This window comes from Schistocerca cancellata, chromosome 1, assembly GCF_023864275.1.
Source record: "Schistocerca cancellata isolate TAMUIC-IGC-003103 chromosome 1, iqSchCanc2.1, whole genome shotgun sequence".
Classification (NCBI taxonomy): Eukaryota; Metazoa; Arthropoda; class Insecta; order Orthoptera; family Acrididae; genus Schistocerca; species Schistocerca cancellata.
In genome coordinates this window covers 178,535,747-178,560,816 of record NC_064626.1, presented here as the reverse complement: position 1 = coordinate 178,560,816, position 25,070 = coordinate 178,535,747, and the positions used below count along the sequence as shown (strand labels likewise).

The 25,070-nt window shown below is 41.5% G+C and overlaps 1 protein-coding gene across 1 annotated transcript in view; it reads right to left on the bottom strand.

Annotated features, from left to right (window-relative positions):
- Positions 1-25,070, bottom strand: part of LOC126168267 (calcium-activated potassium channel slowpoke) — a 908,898-nt gene that overhangs the window by 421,767 nt on the left and 462,061 nt on the right. The window contains exon 13 of the mRNA XM_049920542.1: positions 4,129-4,205. Coding sequence (XP_049776499.1) covers positions 4,129-4,205 — 77 coding nt within the window. The remainder of the gene's footprint in view (positions 1-4,128; positions 4,206-25,070) is intronic.

The following is a 25,070-nucleotide window of genomic DNA, read 5'->3' as shown; positions in this document are numbered from 1 at the left end:
AAATGATAATATTTTCTTCCATTTTGCTTGTATAGCTTTCATTTTGGTGCAAAAAGAAAACATACAAAGGAAGGTCCTGAAGTAAAAGAAATCTCACGCATAAAGTTTCCAACAGAATTTAAATTTCATATGGCCATTATAGAAACATAGTGACCGGAGCGACAAAATTTCAACTTGTAGAGAGCTTTAGAAGTATTCGCTTTTTGCATGTAATACACATGGAACAGAAGAAGAGCTTAATGGAATTGTACACAATGTACTTCTGATCACAGATAATATAGTAGGTTGCAAAGTACATATGAACATGTAGCTAAGATTCTTTTTAAGCTTTCAAGCTCTTAAGTATAGTATAAGGTATGGATTAGACATTTCATTACCATTTAATAACAATTTTCATCAATCAATGTAACTTTATTTGGCAACTTAAGTTATACTGGTTCATCATAGCAGATTATAATCATGAATAATTTTGTGCTATCAGTATTGTTACCTGGTGAGTGACAGTATGATTATTTGGGAGGGAACTGAATCATCAAAATAAAACTAAACTCTTAGCTTCACTTAAATGACACATTTGGACTATGAAAAATTACTTGTGGGTGCTGGCTAATTATATTTTCTTACTGAAATTAATTTTAAAAAATACATGTGAGCACAAAAGGTAGCAATATAAATAAAAATATTTACGAGGGTAAAAGAAACACACACACACAACTTTCCTCTTTTTCATCCAAGACTAATAAAGAGGCAATAATATACATGACAGGGGAACAAAAAATGGTGAAGTGTGAAAAAACATTAGAATGGAAGAATCTAAAATAAACAGAGGGAACTAAAAGTTTTGGATGAATTGAATACAAACAGGCAGTACATTATTGAGATAATCTGACAGTTTTGGCATAAGAGACACTGAAACAGCTTACTCATGCATATAAAAAATAGTCAGTGTTGGATGAACAGCAAGATATGATGCTGCCCAAAACAATTCACATTCCAAATAGTACATTTATAAAAAAATCATTATTTTCAGTATCAGTAATATAGTTTGTATGGCTATACAGCTTGTTGTTTCTCCCCTGTAATTTCTGATGTTCTGCTGGATCCAAGTCCTAATTCAGAGATAAATTACAACTCCAAATATTTAGAGATATACCTACGAAAATATCTTCATTCTCATACATATTAAATATAAATGACCAATTAACTCATGTCTCAACACACCTAAATTACGGTAGCACATAAACCAACAAACTGACACACAGTAAAACTGCTCGTTTAAGTTCTGTTTCTTCTATTTTACATATCTGTATAGAGCATTCATAAAACATACCTACAGTATTTATGAAAAAAACATTTGACAATAACACAATTGAAAATATTTCACTATTAGTGGCTCTAAAAAAATCTGGAAAAAAAGAAGCTTATTTTCTGTAGCCATTTATAGAATTATTTGTTGTTTGTTTTTCTGGATAGTGTTGCAAAACTACATGCCTGTCCATAGTCTCACTACAAACAATTATCAGTAAATTTTTTGGTTTTGCTACGTGTGTCTTAAAGGGTCAATACCTCAAAACAAAGAAGACTGAATGGAAACCTTCACAATAATGTTAAGCAAAATTAAGATCAGATTTTAAAACCATGTTATATCAAAGACATACTGCAATTCACCAATTACTACTCCAATAGTGCAGTTGAATGTCTTTTGTCTCCTGTTATGAAACTGAAATGCTACAATAATAAATAAATAACTTAAGATATTCTACATAGTAGGAACATGTGCACAGAATTAATTACATTAAGGATTACAGAAAGAGAATATGGGAATAATTAGGGCAAAAAAATCTGAAATAATACCTCTGATAACAGGAAGGTTAAGTATGTCAGTGGCATTGCCCGCAAAAAGAAGCAACTTGGGCCAAATGCTAGAAAGTTAATACTGAAGCACAATATTTCAAAAGAACTGGTGCCTTCAGAAATTGTGCAGGAAATGAAATAAATGATTTCCATTTGTTTGTATGGTATATAATGTATTAAAGACAAATTTGCATTGTATTTTTTCACTATTTTACTGTATGAGACCTAAGATTCTGAACAGCTTTAATTTGACTTCAGTATTATGAAAAGGATAGATTACTATTCATCATGTAGAGAAGATGCTGAATTGTAAGCAGGCACAACAAAGAGACCTCTGTGTATTTGAGCTTGCAGCCAAAAGGCTTCCCTCTAAGCAGCTGCTGAAGCTGAACTGCAGTCTGCCTCAGTGGCCAGAGACAGTGGTCATGTGTGTCTGAGATGTGCTTATGTAAAACTCTCTCTCTCTCTCTCAATCTGTGTGTGTGTGTGTGTGTGTGTGTGTTTTCTACTTTAGAAGAAGGCCTTTTCGATGAAATCTCAAACGTGTAGCAATTTTTCTGTTAGGCCTGTCTGCAACTCAGAGTCTCATTCATATGTTAAGCAACAATCATCCTTTTCATGGTACTGTAGTTTTCATATCTAGGATTTTCCTTTGTTTAGTTTAATTTCATGGTTAATAAATGCTTTCTTCCTCTATTTCTCCCTTCTGATACAGCTGTTAAGCTTATGAACATTAAAAAATTAATGTTTGCTATTGTTAATGTAATTTTACCTAAAACAGCTACACAATACCTTAGGAAAGAAATAATTACACTCAAATTAGATCTAAATATTTACAAGATAAAAAAGTTTATTAGTAAATATACTTTTCTAAAGTAGACCAAAAGTTTAACATTTTGTTCTCTGTTATTTTCCCCTTTTCATTCATTTCCAAAGTTTTGAAGAGCTGATATTATACAACAACATTTTGTGTAGGAAATGAAATAACTCGGAAATAACTGAATCAACGGAACAGCTCAATGTTCTTTAATAGCTAATAATTGGAACCAGGAAAGAGATGCATAATGTGCAAAATAAACATATTTCAATGGAGAAAATTATTTGACCTCTCTCCAACACTTTGGAGGAACATACAGTGAACTTGTTTTAAAGCCAAAAACAAATAAACAAGGAAAAAATCTATTGACCAAGCAGGAGCAGATAAGATAGTAACATAGAAATGAAGAAGTACATACTACTAAATTTCAAATCTTTGTGATTTTTTGCCACCAAAAGAGAGGTGAAAGTTTAGTGTATGTGGGATGTACATGAATTTGGCAAGAAAATATCTCACAAGGTCAGGTAAGAGACGTTATGGCAGAACTACAGGGAGATCAAGAGAGCACAAACAACATTTTACACTATGTGCATTCTCTTGTTTGTTTGCATTTTGTACACATAAAACAGAGGTGTACATTATTTGCAGAATAGGTGGAACAGTTATCTCTGTTAGCTCAGCTCAACTCATTCTATGTGTGAGTCACTGATTTTACACTTAACAATTGAAAAATGAAGTACCAATAGTTTCTTAAATGTGCAGAATGAATATAAGAAATTATTAGTCCTAGAGACAACGGAAGTTATGATGACTAACAGTCTTGCTTTTAATAATGCAGATTGGAGACCAGTGAGTTGTACTCACAGTGTTATGTTCTGACAAGCTGTAGCATAAACCAATACTAAAACATCAATAAACATTCAGATCCTATACAGCAAAACCGATTTACAAAGAGGATATTGAAAACATACAAACAAAATTTAAATATAATTATAATCCAGGAAGTGTGTGTGTGTGTGTGAGTGTGTGTGTGTGTGTGAGAGAGAGAGAGAGAGAGAGAGAGAGAGAGAGAGAGAGAAAGAGAGAGAGAGAGAGAGAGAGAGAGAGAATAATGATAACAAGTGATCATATGAGACACTGTGGGTTATTTAATAATCATTTTATGCATAGCATGAAGAAAAACACGCAAAATATGAAATGGGGGGTGTATCTGATATTTTCTGGGAAGAAATTTGAACAGAGCAAATGAGTTACCGACTACATATATCTTGCTGATATCTGTTACATCCTTCAATACAATTATGGATGTAATAAGTGAAAAATTCTGAAAACACCACCCCAATAACATGAATAGTTCTATATATGCATAAACATGAGACAACCAACACAAACGAACTATATTTTTAAGTTACAACTTTATACTCATCTTTTTTCATAATCTAAAGCAATAAACTTACAATTCTTGCATTTGCACTTCTTGATCAACGTTTCATCCTTTATGTCCTCATGGCAAGCTTTACAATAATACCAGGCACTGTAATGAGACAATGAGAAAATGTTTCATAAAATAAATGAAAAAATGAGTCAAATGAAGAAGCACCAAAGCTCCTATTAGATGTATTTATAAATAGTAATACACAGTTACATTAGCCTATTCATCCAAAGATTAAAAAAAAAGAATGCTAGAGTAACATGAATTCATGATAATAGACAAACACATAACACAAATATGTTGTTCCACCTCTCTCCTATCAGGTTTCTGATAACTAGTAAACAAGATACACACATACAAAATTGTAAACTTTTTATGTATACTGACTCACTTCTTTTTAGCAAAACTCAGTATGCAATTTGAAATAATGAGAAAAACTGTGGTATATCCACATTTTGTGTCTTTAACTTTTAAATATGAAATTGTTCTACCAAGCAGTGATGCAGGAATAAATTAACAGTATGTAATTCTTTATTAGGAAAATCAGGATTGTGAGAGGAATCTCAATCAAGAAAGTGTAACAGGGTCATTACTGTTGATGTACATAAAAGGCCCTTTGCATATCATCAATGGATCTTACGAGGTTATTCACAATGGGGGCAAACTGTACCATGTCGTCAATAACATTAAGATGATTCTAGTTGGTTCCCTTAACACAAATTATTTCTTCTTTTTCCTGGTTTAGTGATCTGAACGTTTCCTCTACAGTTGATGATAATTAAGGTGATATAGAATTTCCTTCCATGACTGCTCACTCATACGGTGGTTCAAATCCACATCTGACCATAGGTTTGCTGTGATTTGTTTGTAGGTTGGGCACTCGCATGGCACCATCCTATGCCAACCTATTCATGGACCATCTAGAGGAATCCTTTCTAAAAACCCAGAATCCTAAACCCCTCACCTGGTTCAGAGTCATCGATGAAATCTTTGCTATCTGGATCGAAGGTGAGGCCACCTTATCCACATTCCTCCAGAACCTCAACTTCTTCTCCCCTATTTGCTTCACCTGTTCCTATTCAACCCAACAATCCACCTTCCTGGATGTTGACCTCCACCTCAAAGACGTCTACATCAGAACCTCTGTCCATATCAAACATACTACCACCAGCATTACCTCCACTTTAATAGCTGCCACCCGTTCCATACCAAGAAGTCCCTTCTGTACAGCCTAGCCACCTGTGATCATTGCATCTTCAATGATGAGCAATCCCCCTTGAAATATACTGAGGGTCTCACTTAAGCTTTTACTGACTGTAATTATCCTCCCAAACTTGTAAAAAAAAAAAAAAAAAAAAAAAAAAAAAAAAAAAAAAAAAATAAAAAAAAAAAAAAAAAATAAAAAAAAACACCCACGCCATAGCTTTCCAGTCTCCCACCACCTCCCAAAGAAGGCCCACCATCCGGCCACAGAGGAGCATTGTCCTCGTAACTCAGTACCACGCAGGACTGGAGCAACTGAATTACATTCTCAACCAGGGTTTCAATTACCTCTCATCACGCCCTGAAATGACAAATGTCTTGCCCACTATCCTTCCCACCCCTACCACAGTGGTATTCCGCCATACACTGAACCTTCACAGTATACCATATTTACTCGAATCTAAGCCGCACTTTTTTTCCAGTTTTTGTAATCCAAAAAAATGCCTGTGGCTTAGAATCGAGTGCAAAGTAGGCGGAAGTTCTGAAAAATGTTGGTAGGTGTCGCCACAACTAACTTCTGCCGTCAAATATATGTAGCGCAACACAGGTATGCTTTGCAGGCACAAAGATAAATACTGGCGCCAAAACCTCTACGTCACGCGTCAGTAAATAAATTAAAAGAGAAGGTAGAAGAATGTAAACATTATGCCATGTATTCTTTCATGTTTGCTGCTATCTCATTTCAATCCTGTCAGCCTAATAAACTACGAAACTTGAGTGAGACAACAGCAAACGCAGAAGAATATACATATCATGTCATGTTTATATTCATATTATTCTTATGCTCAATAGTGATACAGTCAGAAATGAAGCACGGCAATTGACTAGATTTTTAAATCTAAGATGACTCTCATTTCTGTGCAGAATGTAATATACTAAAGAGCCGTCTGCAAAGATTTTCAAACGGAGAAAATTTTTCACTAAACTCTCGTTCAGAACATCTTCTATCATATGCAGTCTATTATTTGTTTCTTGTTGATCATTATGAAAGAAAGCAGCAGCGTAAGTAACAACAAATAGAAGTCTCTTGCCATTGTTTCACTTACGAGACAATTCCTCTCTTTTTTTATTGTAAGCCGTGAAAGCGTGCACAAAAGCAAGCCATGCCGCGAGCGGCAACAGGTCGTAAACATTTATTATCAGAATGTGACAAACAATGCATAACAAAGTACAATAATGCATTTTCAGCTTAGAGTGGCGTAAACCCCTATAACAAAGAAAACGGCACTTACAGATCAAAGCAAAATAAGCAATCGATTCAAACCAGACGAAACACGCAAAAAAGGAAGGGTACCCATATAAATACGCACGGAGTGCCGGACACATAGCAATGGCTACTTGGTAAAGCTTAACTGTTAAGCTTATGACTCGAACCGAACTACTGTAGCTGTACCTTCAGCCATTCGACCTCAATAGTGTTTCAAGTTACTATGGACCAACTTTGTTTCGATTTGGAGGGGCGGTCTAAAACTTGTCTCTCACCTTGAATTTCGAACCCCAAATTTCAGCAGCGGCTTAAATTCGAGAAAATTTTTTTTCCCTTGATTTCGAGGCTAATTTTTCTGGTGCGGCTTAGATTCGAGTAAATACGGTACTTGTCCATCCTTACACAACCCCTGCTCTCAATTCCTTACCTCATTGGTCATACCCCTGTAATAGACCTCGATGCAAGAGCTGTCCCATACATCCTCCCACCACCACCTCCTCCAATCCAGTCACTAACATCACCTATCCCATTAAAAGCAGGACTACCTGTGAAAGCAGTCATGTGGTCTACAAGCTAAGCTGCAATCACTGTGCTGCATTCTCTGTAGGCATGACAACCAACAAGCTGTCTGTCGACATGAATGGCCACCAACACACTGTGGCCAAGAAACAAGTGGACCACCCTGTTGCTGAACACATTGCCAAAGATGATATCCCTCATTTCAATGACTCCTTCTCAGCCTGTGCCTTATGGATCCTTCCCACCAAGATCAGATTCTCTCAACAGCACAGGTGGGACCCTTCCCTGCAATACATCTTACATTCCCATAGCCCTCCTGGCCTCAACCTTTGTTATACACTCTCCTCACCCATACAGCCCCTTCCCTCCTCACATTCCAGCACTACACAGCCGTCATTCCACCACCACACCCAGTCTTTTTATTTCTCTCCTTTGCCCCCATCTTTCCTGTACTCAGTCTAACCTGCAGCACTTTGCTGTCTGCCACCCCCACCATACTATCCTTCCCCCTCCCTGCTCCAGTCTCCTCCTTACCCTCACCCAGACACTACTTCCATCATGCACTGGTGCTGCCGCTCGCAGTGTGGTTTCAGTTGCCTGAGACTGCAGTCGTGTGTGTGTGTGTGTGTGTGTGTGTGTGTGTGTGTGTGTGTGTGTGTGTCTGTTTCAAAAGGCCTAAGGCCTTAACAGCCGAAAGTTTTAATTGTGAGTGTCTTTTTGGCCTATCTGCGACGCAGCATCTCCTCTATATGGTGAATAGCAATGTTCCTTCTCATATATTGTTAAATTCTAATGTAAATTTTATTTTTTTTAATCTTTTGTGGAAGATTTTTTATGTTTTTATTGTTACATGTATAATAAACAATAAAAATATAGCAAAAAATAAAATTTGGAGTGCACGGTATTTGAGTTTTCATAGCATTAACATTATCATGTAATATTATATCCATTTTGTGTAGTTTTCTGTTTAAATGCACTTTCTTTTCATAAAAATAAACTTTAAAATTTATTTGAATATATATTTTTGAGTAGTATTAATGTAACCCTTTTACATAAAATCTCAATTTTTCCACTGAAATTACTGAACGCAATTGTTATGGTTATTTAAATATAGCAGACACTCAGATTGCACCAGGGACAGTGTGTGGCTAAAAAATGACCTGGTAAAGTAACAGTTAAGCAAATTTCAGAGTTTTGTAGCACTTATAGCAAATCCCTCAAAAATAAAATGAAGAAGTACACAACAGTAATGTTTCCAATATATCTTATTCAATGTATAGAATGAAAATGTGGGTACAGGGCAGGAGAAAGAAAATACAGCTTAAGCTACAGAAATGCACATCCTGAGTCAAGTTAAATATTGCAGGTTTGTGCAGTTCTGTGTATAGTGTTTTCTTGTGTATAGACTGGTGTGTAAAATGAGCAAACAGATGAAGTTATGAGCTCAGGAAAAAAAACTAATCTTGATCAAAATTGTTCATATTTAATAGACAGTATATATACAACACATTCCAAATATATCTGTATGTTTCATAAAACCTCACCATGACAAGATAGGATTTGTAAATCACATGAGTAACTTCATTACTGTCTTTCAAGCACAATAAAAGGGACAGAAATTTACCTACTATAAACCAGTCTTACACCTAGCTATTAGCTATTTGCTTGGAAATGTTCTACGAAGAGCCTCACTTAATCTTCTAAGCACAATGGCTGTCACTTATGTCAATACCAGGTAATGAGTATTTTTAAGCCAATTGCAGCACTCAGTGATGTAAGCTATGATTTAATTTCTTTGAGAACCAATATTTCATTTAGTGGTGAATGGGAGAGGGGGCATAAACAGTAAGCTCATCTCTGCAAGTATGGATAGCATTATGCAGATCACTGGGGTTGTTCCTTACACAAATGTGAAGACCTTATCACTCTGTAGGCGATATTACAAGCCCTCAATGAAGCATTCCGCTGAATATGAAAATGCCGAGATTCAGGAGCTGCTCAACAAAATGGGGTGATCATGCACGGATGTGACTGATGTGTCACCCCACACACTGTCACATCAAACACATGGCCTACCTCTGAATGTTCTTCTGAGTGTTCTTCTTCAGCACACATGTGCAGAAGTGTGCACAGAATCATCTAAGTGAAAAATCCATGCAATAAACACATTTATTTATATATAAAAGCCGACTTACGAATTATTCCTTCTGTGAGACTGCTTCTAAAAGACCATGTGTCGTATGTCAATTTAAGGTTCTAAATTCGCACATTTTACTATTTGCATCACTTCTTGTGTGTTATCTTTCACTGACTGTATCAATACCCATTTGTATTGTGATTTCAAACATTTGCGGGTGCTGCGATAAACTAGTATTGTTATTGTCAATTGTAAGCTTAAACAAAATTGTGCTCCTTTAAAATTTTTAAGGACAGTAGGCCTATCCTCATTCAAAATAATTTTTCTTTAATCTCATTGTACAATTACATGAGAAACAGGTTAGTTCAGAATTTCTGGATGCTTACAAAACTATATTTTCATCTGTTAGTGGTACGAGTGTTTTGGATACGTAGTTTTATTCATAGCAAATCAGCATTTATGGTTCACAGTTCACCCAAAGTTTACATCACACCTGTATTTCATTGAATATCAATGCAAATTAACATTCGTTTTTAGAATTTTTTAAAGCTACAATTGTCCTTTGCATAATTTACAAGCAAATTTACAATTTGTAAGCAGCTGGATATCACCCTGAATAATGTCAAACTATTGACAGCTGCTGCGAATCGGTGTGACAGAAGAGCTCCCAAGAGTCATGTACCTGTGATACTCATCCCAGAGATACCTCAAGTATTATCCTCTCCTGTGGATCCTATCTCCTCTGCAGAAAGTACAACATCTGTCGTTACCCATCCATTTGACTGTCAGTGGTGTGTCAGTGGTAGATCTAGATATACAGTGGACAGGGGCCAGGGAGGACTCAAGGTGTTGTACCGATTCCCCTAACCTACAAGTTTGAGGTGCTGCCTTTCACTGAAATTGAAACTGACCTAGTGGGACTCACTTCACCTATTGTGTGGAGACCTGCTTTATCCAGTGTCAGGAGGAGGCAAACACTAAAGGTTAGGGGTCTATTAATTGTTGGCAGCTCAAACATATGGTGAGTGATGGAACCCTTTAGGGAAATGACAGTAAAGGACAGAAAGGACACCCGGTGCACTCAGAGTGTATATCTTGGGGGCCTCATTCAACATGTTGAAGAGACTATTCCAGCAGCCATTGAAGGAACAGGATGCGACCAACTGCAGATTGTGGCACACGTTGAACAAATTATGCCTGTTGTCCAGGCTCCAAAGCCATTCTTGGGTCATTCCAGCGATTGTTAGAGAAGGTTGAGAGGACCAGCCTTGGGCATGAAGTTTCAACAAAGCTCATAATTTGCAGCATTATCACCACAACTGATTATGACCCTTAGGTTCTGAGTTGAGTGGAAGGAGTGAACCAGAGACTTCAAAAATACTTTGACAACTTAAGCTGCAATTTCCAGGACTTGTGCCACAGGGCTGAGAACTGAAGGGTCCACTCAATAGGTCAGGTGCGCACTATACATCAGATGCTGCTACTCAGGTAGCTGACTGTGTGTGGGATGCACACAATATTTTTTATTTTTAGATTAGGTGACTCTACATCCAACCCAGATAACAATGCCTCCCAAGGGTGAGAGTATTAAAATCCTAATGGTAAACTGCTGAATCATTCACAACAAAGTGCCAGAGTTTGAACTGCTCATGAAAAGCAGTGAAGGTGCAGAAAGCTGGTTCAAACCTGAAATTGACAGCAGTGAGATTTTTGGGGAAACTTTAAAGGAGAGAGCAAAAGGATAGGCAAATGGGAACTGGAGGTGATGTATTTATTGCAAGGGACAAGAAACTCAAATCAACTAAGAAGGAATTGAAGCTGCATGTGAGATTGTTTGGGCAAGACTCAGAATAAGGGTTGGGCATAAAATGATAATTGGATCCTTCTATTACCCACCGGACACATCTCCTAGTGTAACCAAAAATTTCAGAGAAAACCTCAGTTCACTCATAGGCAAGTTCCCCAATCATACTCTAATCATTGGTGGGGATTTTAATCATCTAACAATTAACTGGGAAACTCACAGTTTTGTTTGTGATAAGACATTCTGTGAAACTTTACTAAATGCCTTCTCTGAAAACTACTTAGAACAGATAGATAGAAACCTCAGTCATGATGGGAGTGTATTGGATCTATGACAATGATGTCCACATCAAAACTGGTATCAGTGACCATGATGTGGTTGTGGCAACAGCGGTTACCAAATACAATGGACAACTAAAATGAGTAGAACGATATATACAGGGTGGAGAAAAATTGTGTCACGAAATTTTAACCCTGGATAGCTGATGCCAGTAGGAATCAAAATTACTAATGTTGCATTGGTCGACTATGCACAATTTTTAAACTACGGAAAGTCGCTCTGGACAACAAATGACTGCGAATGCTTTGCCTGCCAGCGACCATGATATATCCAAGGCAGCCCTCATGCTCGGTGGCAGCACGTCAGCCTTCCACTCTGGGGGCAAATCCACCAGGTTCCAACACACCCATTGTAGATTCATGCTAAGATGTACCAGGAACAAACCCATCAACAGCCATTAGTTCATGTACAGAAAGTCTTTTACAAATTGTGTCTGACCTGCAAAGGGCCTTTTTTGTAGCTAGGACATTGTTTACTTAAAGAAAAGGCTCAAACTGGTGACCCTCTGATGCGGCACAAGCTTGGTAATATCTAACAATGTTTTGCTGAACTCTTTCAAAGATTCCAGGCATTGCCCTGAAGCGATTGGCGGCATGTTGAATGTGATCCATTAATTCCTCTTCATTGCTATGTGGTTTGTGTCTGGGTAGGTGAACTAGAACCTTGAAGAATCCCCACAGGAAAAAGTCCGGTGGCGTGAGGTCTGGTAATTGCAGGGGCCATGTCCTACGAGCACCTCTGCCAATTACCCAGTCGTCGAAGAGCTCATTTAAATATTCACGCACAGTACGACTGTTATGTGCAGGCACCACATCATGCTACAACCACATGCATAGCCGCATGTCCAGGGGCTGGTTAGAGTTTCTTGCAAAAAGTGAAGGTAATTTGCCTCGGTAAGCTGAGCAGGTAGATGGACCAGCCCACTCAGATGGTTACCCACAATACCTGCCCAAATGAAGAACAAAAATTGTTCCTTATGTCCATGGACATATGTGATGTGAAGATTTCCCCTTGCCCAGTAATGAATGTTTTCAGTGTTGTAAAGGCCATTCTGATGGAAATTGCACTCATCAGTAGCAGAGAAGTTGGGATCTTGTGCAACACGTTGCAGGAACTACTGTTAAAACCCTAGCCTATGTTCATAGTCCACCACAGGGTGGAAACTAAATGGAAGCTGGCCATCATCCATCAAAATCCACCAGACTACCCAATGAGTGACTGCCATGTCATGTCCAACCGCTCGAGTACTTGTCGTAGGTGCTTCCTTGAAGCGCTCAAGAACAGTCTCTTCAAATGCAGCATCCCATCATCTCCAAGGTCGTCCAGTGTCACCATGATATACAACTAACAAGCTCAATCTGCTGAGATGCCAGTGAATTGCTGTAAACATTTGCGGGTGTGGGTGGTGTCTTGCTTGGTACCGTTTCTCATACAACCATCGAGCTTCATGCAGATTATCGTCAGCTAGTCCATAAACAAAAACCATATCTCTTCTTCAAATGAATACTGTGCCACCATGCTTACTGTATGACTAAATCACAGGTGACATGTGTGTGCTCTGAAGTGAAGCTTACATGTGAATGCCTCTGACGAGAGGTGGAGACAAACAGCAAGGCCTATTTGACATGTGTTTATCATGTTGGGGAAGTGAGGGGTGAGGGACATTTGCATGTGTGAACTGACAACCATAGTGCAGCCCATCAATCAACGAACGGCAACAGTGCAATCCCACAGCCAGTTGGAGAATGTGGTGCCAAGTTTCCATAGTTTAAAAATGGTGCATTATCGACCTACACAACATTAGTAATTTTGATTCCTATTGGCATCAGATACCCCAGGGTTAAAATTTTGTGACACAATTTTTCTCCACCCTGTATGTCCTGTAAACTAGATAAAAAAATGTAATGTCATATCTCAATGAGGAACTTGAGACTTTCAGCACAGGGCAGGTGCATGTAGAGGAACTATGACTCATGTTTAAAAGAATACTTGACCACACACTGGATAGATATGTACCCAGTAGAACAGTTCATAATTGGAGAGAGCCTCCATGGCATATAGTCACTGTAAAGAAACTGCTAAAGAAACAGATATTACTGCATAATAGGTCTAAAACAAAGCATAGGGTTACAGATAGAGAGATGCTGATAAAAACTCTAGTCATATGCAAAGGCTGTCAGTGGCACCAAAGTTAAGGTGCCAATGAGACAGGAACTGAAATTGAGGGTAGCGAAGCCAAAGCTGAAATGCTTAACTCCATTTTCAGTATTCCATTACAAAGAAATATCCAGGATAATTGCTCCAAGTTAATCCTCATACCAATGAAAAGATAATGAGACAAGTATTAAAGTTAGTGTTGCTGAGAAACAGCAGAAATCATTAAAATTGACTAAAGCTCCAGGCCCGATGGAATCCCTGTCAGATTCTATACTGAATTTGTCTGAGTTAGCCCCTCTTCTCAGTACAATCTATCATAGATCCCCTGAACAAAAAAACCATGCCCAGTTCTTGGCAAAAGGCACAGGTCACACCCGTCTACAAGAAGGGTAGTAGAAGTGATCCACAAAACTACCGTCCAATATCCTTGACATCAAGTTGTTTTAGAATCTTAGAACGTATTCTGAGCATAAACATTATGAAGTATCTTGAACAGGATGATCTCCTCAATACCAACCAACATGGATTTCAAAAACATCAATCATGTGAGATCCAACTCACGCTTTTCTCACATGACATACTGAAAGCTTTGGATCAATGTAACCAGGTAGATGCAGCATCTTTTGATTTCTGAAAATCATCTGACTCAGTGCCTCATCTCAGCTTATTATCAAAAGTATGATCATATGGAATATCAAGTGAAATTTGTGACTGGATTGAGGACTTTTTGGTACGGAGGACACAGTGTGCTATCTTGGATGGGGAGTCATCGTCAGATGAAGAAGTAATTTCTAGTGTGCCCCAGGGAAATGTTCTGGGATCCTTGCTGTTCATGTTATATGTTAGTGGCATTACAGACAATATAAATAATAAAATCAATCTTTTTGCATAAAGATACACTTATCTATAATGAAGTACTATCTGCATAAATATTGAGTAAGAACTTGATAAGATTTCAAAGTGGTACAGATATTGGCAACTTGCTCTAAATCTCCATAATGTAAAATTATGCACTTCACAAAATGAAAAACACTTAGTATCCTATGACCACAGTATCAATGAGTCATTGTTGGAATCGGCCAACTCATACAAATAACTGGGTTGTGTGCCAACTCCTTCCCTTGCCTCTATCTGTAGCAGCAGACAATGGGCTGAGTTGGCTGGAAACCAGCCCTGCAACACCCTTGCTGGTCACTTCCACTGGGTAGGAGGACTTAGACAGCCATGCTTTCTGGACGCTCAGCATGCCAAAACATCACTTGATCAGACTCTTGTTCTGCTCTGATGAGGCAACATCCCCAGCAGTGATCTTGGCAGCTCGCCTGTGCAACATCATGTGACTTGCATAGTCATGAACCGCATTTTTGCCGGCGTATGTGCAAACCACAGAACTCATATCCTGTGCTCATCGCCATTTTCCTGTCACAGTCAAAATGGTTCAAATGGCTCTGAGCACTATGTGTCATGGTCACATTAATGAGAGGAACGCTACTGCGTTTTTTCCATGCCGCCTCCCCAGGCTGTTCTACTGACTACAGGAGTACAAAGCCTGCTGGACACTCAGTTTGTCCCCCCAGTATCGGCAATTGGAATGCTCTGTGCAGTGTAGTGCAAATAGTTAAGTGAAGTGCAGTGCATGCCAGGACTGCCAGGCCGATTTATTACTATTGCTAGCTGGCTGTTTTGACACTCCTTTGCCATCAAGTGTTCCATTAAAGTGGTTTTTCCCGCACCACCACATGACGCCGAAAAAAGGTTGCAAGCCACACATGGGCCATCCGGTCCAGGTCCTTCTCGATTAAGAGGTATTAGCCCAGTCCGAATGTTACTGTAGTCATGAGCTTTTGGGTTAGTGTGTTAGAACCAGTTTGCACGGCTCTTCCAGCCTTCCCCTTCATGTAGTGCTGTTTTCTTAACTAGCACACCATGTAGGCATGTATGACACTTAGGCGTATAGAAGGGAACATAATTCGTTCCTTCACTGGAGACCTACTCTAAACCAAAGAGCTGAGTGTCAATCCTGAAACCTGCTGGTTTTCCTTTCCTTAATACTTTGATTAGCACAACCCATGTGGTCACGATATCAGTTCCCATTATGTCAGCTGGACACATCCCGATTGCAACCCCTCCCACACCCCTCCACGCATGCCGCCCCTGCATGCATCACCATCCCCTGCCTGCACCCCTCCATGCACACTGTCCCTTCATACACATCAACATACCCCTCCCGCCTCACTCCAATACCACTCTGTGTACGCCATCCCTCCACACACACCACCACACCTGTCCTGCAACTGAGAGACACACACCTGGACAAGCCACAATGTAACCGTGTGGTGTACTGAAGACCCCTTCCCACAATAACACACAGAGGAGACTGCATTCCATGTCCCGCCTGTCTTCTTCTCCGCAACATTGCCTGCCAGCAACCCCCGCATACTGCAAAGCACTGCCTCCACCGTTAAGTAGCAATGTCTCTGCCATACATTGTCACTCCTATGGTGATCATGCCTGACAAGCTCTCTTACCAGCAGCCCCCTAGCACCCCAACACCTACAAGCACTTAGGGAAAGTCGGGACTCGGCACACAACTGTAGCATTACAGAAGCACTTGACTCAGCCAACCATCAGTGCAGTGGGTCTAGCGCAAGCTAAATCTGCAGACTTTCTCTCCAGTCGTGCTGCTGATTATTTGCCCCCCTTCAACTCGTGAGTCCTATGCCTCTGGTTTGCTTCCATTGAGGCAGTTTTCACAAGTTTCTCTATTGTGAGTGATGCAAAATAATTGAGGATGGTTGTTGGCCACCTCGACCTGACCACTGCCTCTCTGGCAACTACAATAAACTAAAAGAACACATAATCTCCAGCTCTGCACCCTCAGAACTGCAACATGCATCTAATTTGTTATCTTCTTAACAGTGTGACAACACTTCCTGCTGCTGAAACACATCCGAGCATTCACAGAACTGCACATCCTTCCTGAAGGTCTGCTCCTAAACTACTGGCTTGTGTGCCTTCCCACTCACATTCAGGCTGCCGTGGCCTCGCACGCCCATTTACCATTAGGCAACACAATGGTTTGGCTGATAAACTGTTCGAAACCCAGAACTCCTCCCCTGCTGCAGCTGCAGTGCAGAATGCTGGCTACAACCCTACAGCTCCAGCCGGTGATTAGCCCATCCCTCCCACTCCACCCCAAGTGACAACATGCATGACATTGCTGGACCTGTCTACGCCCTTTGGAATGCGAACACCAGCCTCAACCTCCAGCTAAGATTCATACCCGGCTCCACCCGCTAGATTTGGTGTGGCATCCTTGTGGATCCTTCACAACCTCATGGCTCTAATGATCATCCCTGCCCCTTACTCCTTTCCATCTTCCGAAAACCAGCATTTGACCATGTCCATGGCCTCGCACACCCAGGCATCTGCACCTCCACCACACTCATGAAACAATGGTTCCTCTGGCCAGGCATGCAACGCAACTGCAGCAACTGGGCCCAATCCTGTTTTCTGTGCCAGTGCACCAAGGTCAGATGGCACATTCACTCCCCTGTGGCCACATTTACCCTGACAACACTGGTTCACGTACATCCACCTTGACATTGTTGGCCCACTACTTTCCTCCAACCGGTGTTGATATTTGCTGACAATTATTAACAGATTTATTCACTGGCCGGATGCCACCCCTCTTATCCCAGACATTTTAGCTGAAACCATGGCTGCAGCCTTTTTTCAAATCTGGGTATCCTGCACTTCGGTTGTCCATGGGACATTACTACAGATCACAGGCACCTGTTAAGCTCGGCCCTCTTCCAATCTCTGGCAGCCACTTGCAGCTCCAATTTGAATTAGCAGCAGACAGAGGCCAGAGCAGTTTCATCTCTGCTTGCAGAGTGACGTGTCCAAGCAGCAGTAGCAGAAACTAGTTGTATATTCAGTTTTTCATATTAGTTCTGCAGGTTTAATTCAAATTACCTTGTGTGTTTGTGCGGTGAAATTTTTCAGATCTTTGCATGTTTTTGAATTAGAAAGGGGTAGTATCAAATTTTAATAATGGTAGAGTGTAACATTGCATACACAGTTGTCATTTGTACTAAGACAGGGGTAGGATCGCATTGCAATATCTGTATAGTGGCAGGGTCATGGTCATTTGATTGTTTGGTTTGTAAGTAATTGTTCATATATCACAGCTCAATCTGGAGCTGGTGATGCAACTGGGCAGTCACATATTGCTGTTTTATTTGTCGCAACACTATACGTCCAGCTATTAGCAGTAGGATGGATAGGGTGTGTGTGTGCTGTGTGCGGGCGCAGGAGGAACTGAGCATGGTTCGCAAGCAGCTGAGCGTCCTGTTGGCCACGGTCAGCTACCTTCAGGCTGCTGCCTTGAGGTGCAGTGATGGCAGAGGGTCTGACGCTTCGCTTGAGACACCCCAGATGTTGCTTGCTGTGTCCGCTGACTCAGCCGCCGAGGCACCTTCTAGTGTACCTGGCGTGTTGGGGCCACCCTCACCTCAGGGTGAGTGGCGGACTGCAACGTGTTCGCGTCGCTAGAGGCGGAGGGTCAATGTGGAGGCTGGCCTCACCTGTTCATCCTGTCAGTTGGCAGGTGGCCGCTCGTTCAGCAGGGTCCGAGCAGGCATACGGGGGTAAAGGCTTGCTGGTTATTGGGAGATCCAACGTTAGGTGGGTGATGGAGCCCCTTAGGGAAATAGCGTACAGGGCTGGAAAGAATTCCAACATGCACTCGGTTTGTCTGCCGGGGGGCCTCATCCAAGATGTGGAGGCGGCCTTGCCTGCAGCTATCAAGCGTACAGGGTGCAGTAGTCTGCAAGAAGTTGCTCACGTCGGCACCAATGATGCCTGTCGCTTGGGTTCTGAGGTGATCCTCAGTTCGTACAGATGGCTGGCAGATTTGGTGAAGACCACTGGCCTCACATGCAGAGCGCAAGCAGAGCTCTCTATTTGCAGCATCGTTCCCAGAGCGGATGAGGGTCCTTCGGTTTGGAGCCGAGTGGAGGGTCTCAACCAGAAGCTTCGTCGACTCTGTGACGGTCTTGGCTGCAGATTTCTAGACTTGCGCTATTGGGTGGGGAATTGTAGGAAGCCCCTAGATAGGTCAGGGGTGCACTACACAAAGAAAGCGGCTACTCGGGTAGCAGAGTACTTGTGGCATGCACATGGTTTTTTTTTTAGGCTAGGCAGTAGTGTGAGGTGTCATGATGAACATTCACTAGTCGACGTACAGGCAGGGAAATTAGGACGCGCTCAGTGTAAAGAAGACACTTCAGCTATCAAGATATTAGCAGTAAATTTTCAGAGTGTTCGGAATAAAGTTCCTGAATTTACTGCCCTCCAGGAAGAGTGTGGCGCGCAAATTATTCTCGGGACTGAGAGCTGGCTGAACCCTGAGATAGGAAGTTCTGAAATATTTAGTGAGGGTTGGAACGTGTATCGGAAAGACAGATTAGACACCGTAGGAGGTGGTGTCTTCATTGCAGTTGACAAAAATATTGTGTCTACTGAGGTCGAAGTAAAGGGTGATTGTGAAGTTATCTGGACACGTTTAACAGGGCTAGGAGAAATAAAGGTAATTGTTGGGTGTCAATACCGGCCACCAGGTTCCACCGTGACACGTCTAGAATCATTCAAATGGAGTCTACACTCTATATCACCGAAGTACCCGTATCATGCAATATTAGTCGGAGGTGACTTCAGCCTACCTAGTATAGACTGGGATGTCTACAGGTAGTACAGACAATCCGTCGTGTGAATTACTTTTGAACACATTATCCGAAAACTGTCTTGAGCAGCTAAATCGACAGCCAACGCGTAATGGAAATATTTTAGATCTGGTAGCCACGAACAGACCAGATCTCATCGATGGTGTCAGTATCTAGACAGGGATTAGTGATAATGATGTTGTCATTATGACTATGGCTATGAAATTTAAAAAGTCGGTCAAGAAGGATAGGAGAGTATTCTTACTAGAAAGAGCAGATAAGCAGTTGTTAGCATCCCACTTAGTAAATGAATAGACTTCATTTACTTCCAGTACGATGGACGTGGAAGAATTATGGGCAAATTTTAAACACATTGTAAATCACGCATTTGACAAGTATGTGTCGAAAAAGTGGGTTACGGATGGAAAACACCCACCATGGTTTAACAGCGCAATTCGGAGAATGCTCAGGAAGCAAATACAGTTGCACTCATGGTACAAGAAAGATCGGGAGAATGAGGACAGGCAAAAGTTAGTAGAGATTCGTGCTGCTGTAAAAAGAGCGATGCACAAAGCGCACAACCACTACCACCGTCATACCTTGGCAAAATACCTTGCTGAAAAACCAAGGAAATTCTGGTTTAAAATGGTTCAAATGGCTCTGAGTACTATGGGACTTAACTTCTGAGGTCATTAGTCCCCTAGAACTTAGAACTACTTAAACCTAACTAACCTAAGAACATCACACACATCCATGCCCAAGGCAGGATTCGAACCTGCGACCATAGCGGTTACACGGTTCCAGACTGTAGCGCCTAGAACCGCTCGGCCACCCTGGCCGGCAGGAAATTCTGGTCTTACGTAAAATCGGTAAGCGGGTCGAAAGCTTCCATCCAGTCACTCACTGATCGGTCGGGCCTGGCAATGGAAGACAGCAAAACGAAAGCTGAAATTTTAAATTTAGCATTTGAGACATCTTTCACACAGGAGGATCATACAAACATACCGCTGTTTGAGTCTCGTACAGATTCCCGTATGGAGAACATAGTGATAGACATCCCTGGGGTTGTGAAGCAGCTGAATGGGGTGAAAATAAATAAATCGCCAGGTCCTGAGGGGATTCCAATTCGGTTTTACAGAGAGTACTCTACTGCATTGGCTCCTTACTTAGCTTGCATTTATCACGAATCTCTTGCCCAACGTAAAGTCCCGAGTGACTGGAAAAAAGTGCAGGTGACGCCTGTATATAAGAAGGGTAGAAGGACGGATCCTCAAAATTACAGACCAATATCCTTAACATCGGTTTGTTGCAGGATTCTCGAACATATTCTCAGTTCGAATATAATGAATTTCCATGAGACAGAGAAGTTGCTGTCCATGCATTAGCACAGCTTTAGAAAGCATCGCTCCTGCAAAACGCAACTCGCCCTTTTTTCACATGATATCTTGCGAACCACGGATGAAGCATATCAGATGGATGCCATATTCCTTGACTTCCGGAAAGCGTTTGACTCGGTGCCCCACTGCAGACTCCTAACCAAGGTACGAGCATATGGGTTTGGTTCCCAAATATGTGAGTGGCTTGAACACTTCTTAAGTAATAGAACCCAGTTCGTTGTCCTCGATGATGAGTGTTCATCGGAAATGAGGGTATCATCTGGAGTTCCCCAGGGAAGTGTGGTAGGTCCGCTGTTGTTTTCTATCTACATAAATGATCTTTTGGATAGGGTGGATATCAATGTGCCACTGTTTGCTGATGATGCTGTGGTGTACGGGAAGGTGTCATCATTGAGTGATTGTAGGAGGATACAAGATGACTTGGACAGGACTTGTGATTGGTGTAAAGAATGGCAGCTAACTCTAAATATAGATAAATATAAATTAATGCAGATGAATAGGAAACAGAATCCCGTAATGTTTGAATACTCCATTAGTGATGTAGCGCTTGACAGAGTCACGTCGATTAAATATTTGGGTGTAACATTGCAGAGCGATATGAAGTGGGACAAACATGTAATGGCAGTTGTGGGGAAGGCGGATAGTCATCTTCAGTTCATTGGTAGAATTTTGGGAAGATGTGGTTCATCTGTAAAGGAGACTGCTTATAAAACACTAATATGACCTATTCTTGAGTACTGTTTGGGATCCCTATCAGGTTGGGTTGAGGGAGGACATGGAAGCAATTCAGAGGCGGGTTGCTAGATTTGTTACTGGTAGGTTTGATCATCATGCGAGTGTTACGGAAATTCTTCAGGAACTTGGGTGGGAGTCTCTGGAGGAAATGAGGCATTCTTTTCATGAATTGCTACTGAGGAAATTTAGAGAACCAGCATTTGAGGCTGACTGCAGTACAATTTTACTGCCACAGCCTTATATTTCGCGGAAAGACCACAAAGATAAGATAAGAGACATTAGGGCTCGTACAGAGGCATATAGGCAGTCATTTTTCCCTCATTCTGTTTGGGAGTGGAACAGTGAGAGAAGATGCTAGTTGTGGTACAAGGTACCCTCCGCCATGCACCGTATGGTGGATTGCGGAGTATTTATGTAGATGTAGATGCAGAATTTCTACCATACCACCAGATACCAGCCTGTAGCTAACGGTGTGGGAGAGCGGTTCCACCACAAGTTAAAGCTACCCTCACATGCTATTCTTCTGAATGGTCTGCTGCCTGCCCTGTAACTTCTAGGCCTGTGGATCACGCACAAAACTGACCTGGGAACTTTGGCTGTGGAGCTGGTATATGGACGGGCACTCGCCATTCCCAGAGAGTTTTTATACATGACTCCGCTCTTTCCTTACAGCAGCATCCCAAGTTTCATGCAGCAGCTCTGGGCTACACTGCCCAACTGTTTCCACCACCTTTGCAACAGCATGGTATGCATTGTACCTTCATCCACCATGACCTCACAGCATGCACACACGTCATGCTTCAGGTGGATGCATAATAACTGCCTCTCTGCCCTCAGTATTCAGGTCCACACAAGATATTGCAACATGGAAACAAGACAGTCTCCATTCGTCTGAAAGGGCTCACAACAACTACCTCTATAGCTAGGCTCAAGCTGGCCTATGCCCTACAACCCCTTCCAGCCAACAAGCACAACACCATCGATGTAGAGTTGTCCTCACCTACAACTGGATCCATCCACAGCACCATCAATAAGCCACCTGATATGATGCTGGCCAGCACTGTCCTCTCTGGTGTCCCTGATGTGCCACTGGCTAATGCCACCCCCAACACCATGTCCAACACACCACCATCCAATGCTGCCTGTGTTACACCACCAACTAACTGACTTTATGAGTGACACTCCTCACAGGCCTGGTACCCTGATGTCACCACCGTACTAACTTTTTTTGCAGCCTCCAGCCGACATCGATGGCACCCCATCATCACAGGTGCCTGCCACACTCAAAAGTGTTGTCTCCATTGCTGCTAGCACCTGCACCATTGGAACAGCGACGCTACTTCACACACTCCCAATGCTGCACGCAGGAGCTGCCCATCACCCTCCTTTCACTAGAAACCGTAGTAAGAGCACAGCACCCCATGCATGCCCTACAACAAGGCAGCTTCAAGCACCCCTCTGTGCAGTTGACACCAATGTTTTCCTCTCAAAAGAGGGGAACTGTGTGGCAACTCCTTCACTCGCCTCCATCTCTAGAAGTAGACAACAGGCTGCATGGACCAGAAACCATCCCCACAACACCCTCACTGGTCACTTCTGCTGGGAGGAGAACATAGACAGTCTCGCTATACTGATGCTAGGTATGCCAAAACATCACTCGACCAGTCTCTTGATCTGCTCTAACAAGGCAACATCCCCAGTCATGCCCTCAGCAGCTTGCCTGTGCAGCACCATGTGGCCCGTTGTCATCATATGCCACATTTTTGGTGGAGTATGCACAAACCCCAGAATTCTTATCCTGCAGTCTTTGCTGTTGTTCTGTCGCAGTCTGTTTAATGAGAGGAGTACTACTGTGTTTTTTCCACATCAGCTAACCAAGCTGCATTTTCTCGATGCAGTTCTACTGACTACAGGAGTACAAAGCCTGAATCCGGATGCCTGGTTCATCCCCCGGTATCAGCAATTGGAATACTCTGTGTGGTGTAGTGCAAATAGTGCAGTGAAGTGCAGTGCAAGCCAGGACTTATGACACCAATTTATTACTGTCCTATCCCCGACCATTCTGACACTTCATTGCCACCGGTACGCCATTGAAGTGGTTTTTCCCATTCTGCCAGATGCTGCCAAACAAAGGTTGCAAGCCACCCATGGTCCATCCAGTCCAGACCCTCCTCAGTTAAGAGATATTAGCCCATTCTGAATGTTAGTGTAGTCACACTAGCTGGCTTAATATGCTAGCCCATGCAGCTCTTCCAGTGTGCCCCTTCATCTACTGCCTACTGCCGTTTTCTTAACTAGCACACCACATAGGCATGTGTGCCCCTCACATGCATAAGAGGGAACATAATTCACTCCTTCAGGGTGTAACACTTTGTAGGGATATGAAATGGAATGACCACATGGGTTCAGTCATGGATAAAGCAGGTGGTATACTTTAGTTTATGGGTAGAACAGTGGGGAAGTGCAACCAGTCTGCAAAGGAGATCGCTTACAAATCACTCGTGTGAGCGGTTCTACAGTATTGATCAAGTGTGTGGGACCTGTACCAAATAGGACTAACAGGAGATATGGAATGTATACAGAGAAGGGCAGCACAGATGGTTACATGTTTGTTTAATCTGAGGGAGAGTGTCACAGAGATACTGAAGAAAGTGAACTGGAAGACTTGTGAAGATAGACATAAATTATCCCGAGAAAGTCTTTTAACGAAGTTTCATGAACTGGGATATACTACAACCCCCTATATATCACTCACACAGGGAGATCATGAGCATAAGATTGGAATAATTACTGCACGTATAGAGGCATCCAAAAAATCATTCTTCCTGCACAACATACATGTATGGAACATGAGGAAACGCTAATAACTGGTACAATGGGATGTGCCCTCTGCCATGCACCTCACAGTGGTTTTCAAAATACAGATGTACATTTAAATGTAGATAAGATACATGTTAAAGAAGAAAGATGGTGTTCTGAAATCATTTTATCAAATTTAAAAAATCCACAGATACATATTTCTACAAATGTGAAATTACATAATAGCATGAAACAATGGAAAATCTAAAATGTTATAACAACAATACGAAAAGAATAGCTCGCCACACACCTTACAGAAACAGATTTAAGTAGGAGAAGGGCACGCTGACAAAAGACTGCTAGATGTTATTTAGTTATCAGATTAAGTCATTCATCCAATATAGACAAAACAGAACATACACAATACTGGTCATGTATGTGTGGTGTGTGTGTGTGTGTGTGTGTGTGTGTGTGTGTGTGTGTGTGTGTGTGGGTGTGGGTGTGGGTGTGGGTGTGGGTGTGGAAATGGGGGGAGGGGGGCAGTTACATGGGCAAACATGTGTGTATTCTATCAACATCTATTGAAATACTTAGTCTGATAACTAAATAATACCAAGCCCTCTCTTCTAAATATGGATGTTTCCTATTTACTACCTTCGCTATGTGGTGTGCAGCAAACTACATGATTTGTAGCAATCTATTCTTTTTATACTGTCACTATTGTTTTACTGTAGACTGTAACTGTTTGTGGAATTTTCAATATCTATTTAATGTTGGATAGTTCTGATCAAGGGCACCTAGAGCTGATAGTGCAGTGGTTTGATCCTCACTGTAATATTCCAAAAAGAATAGGATATAATGCCACAAGAACTAATAATTTATTT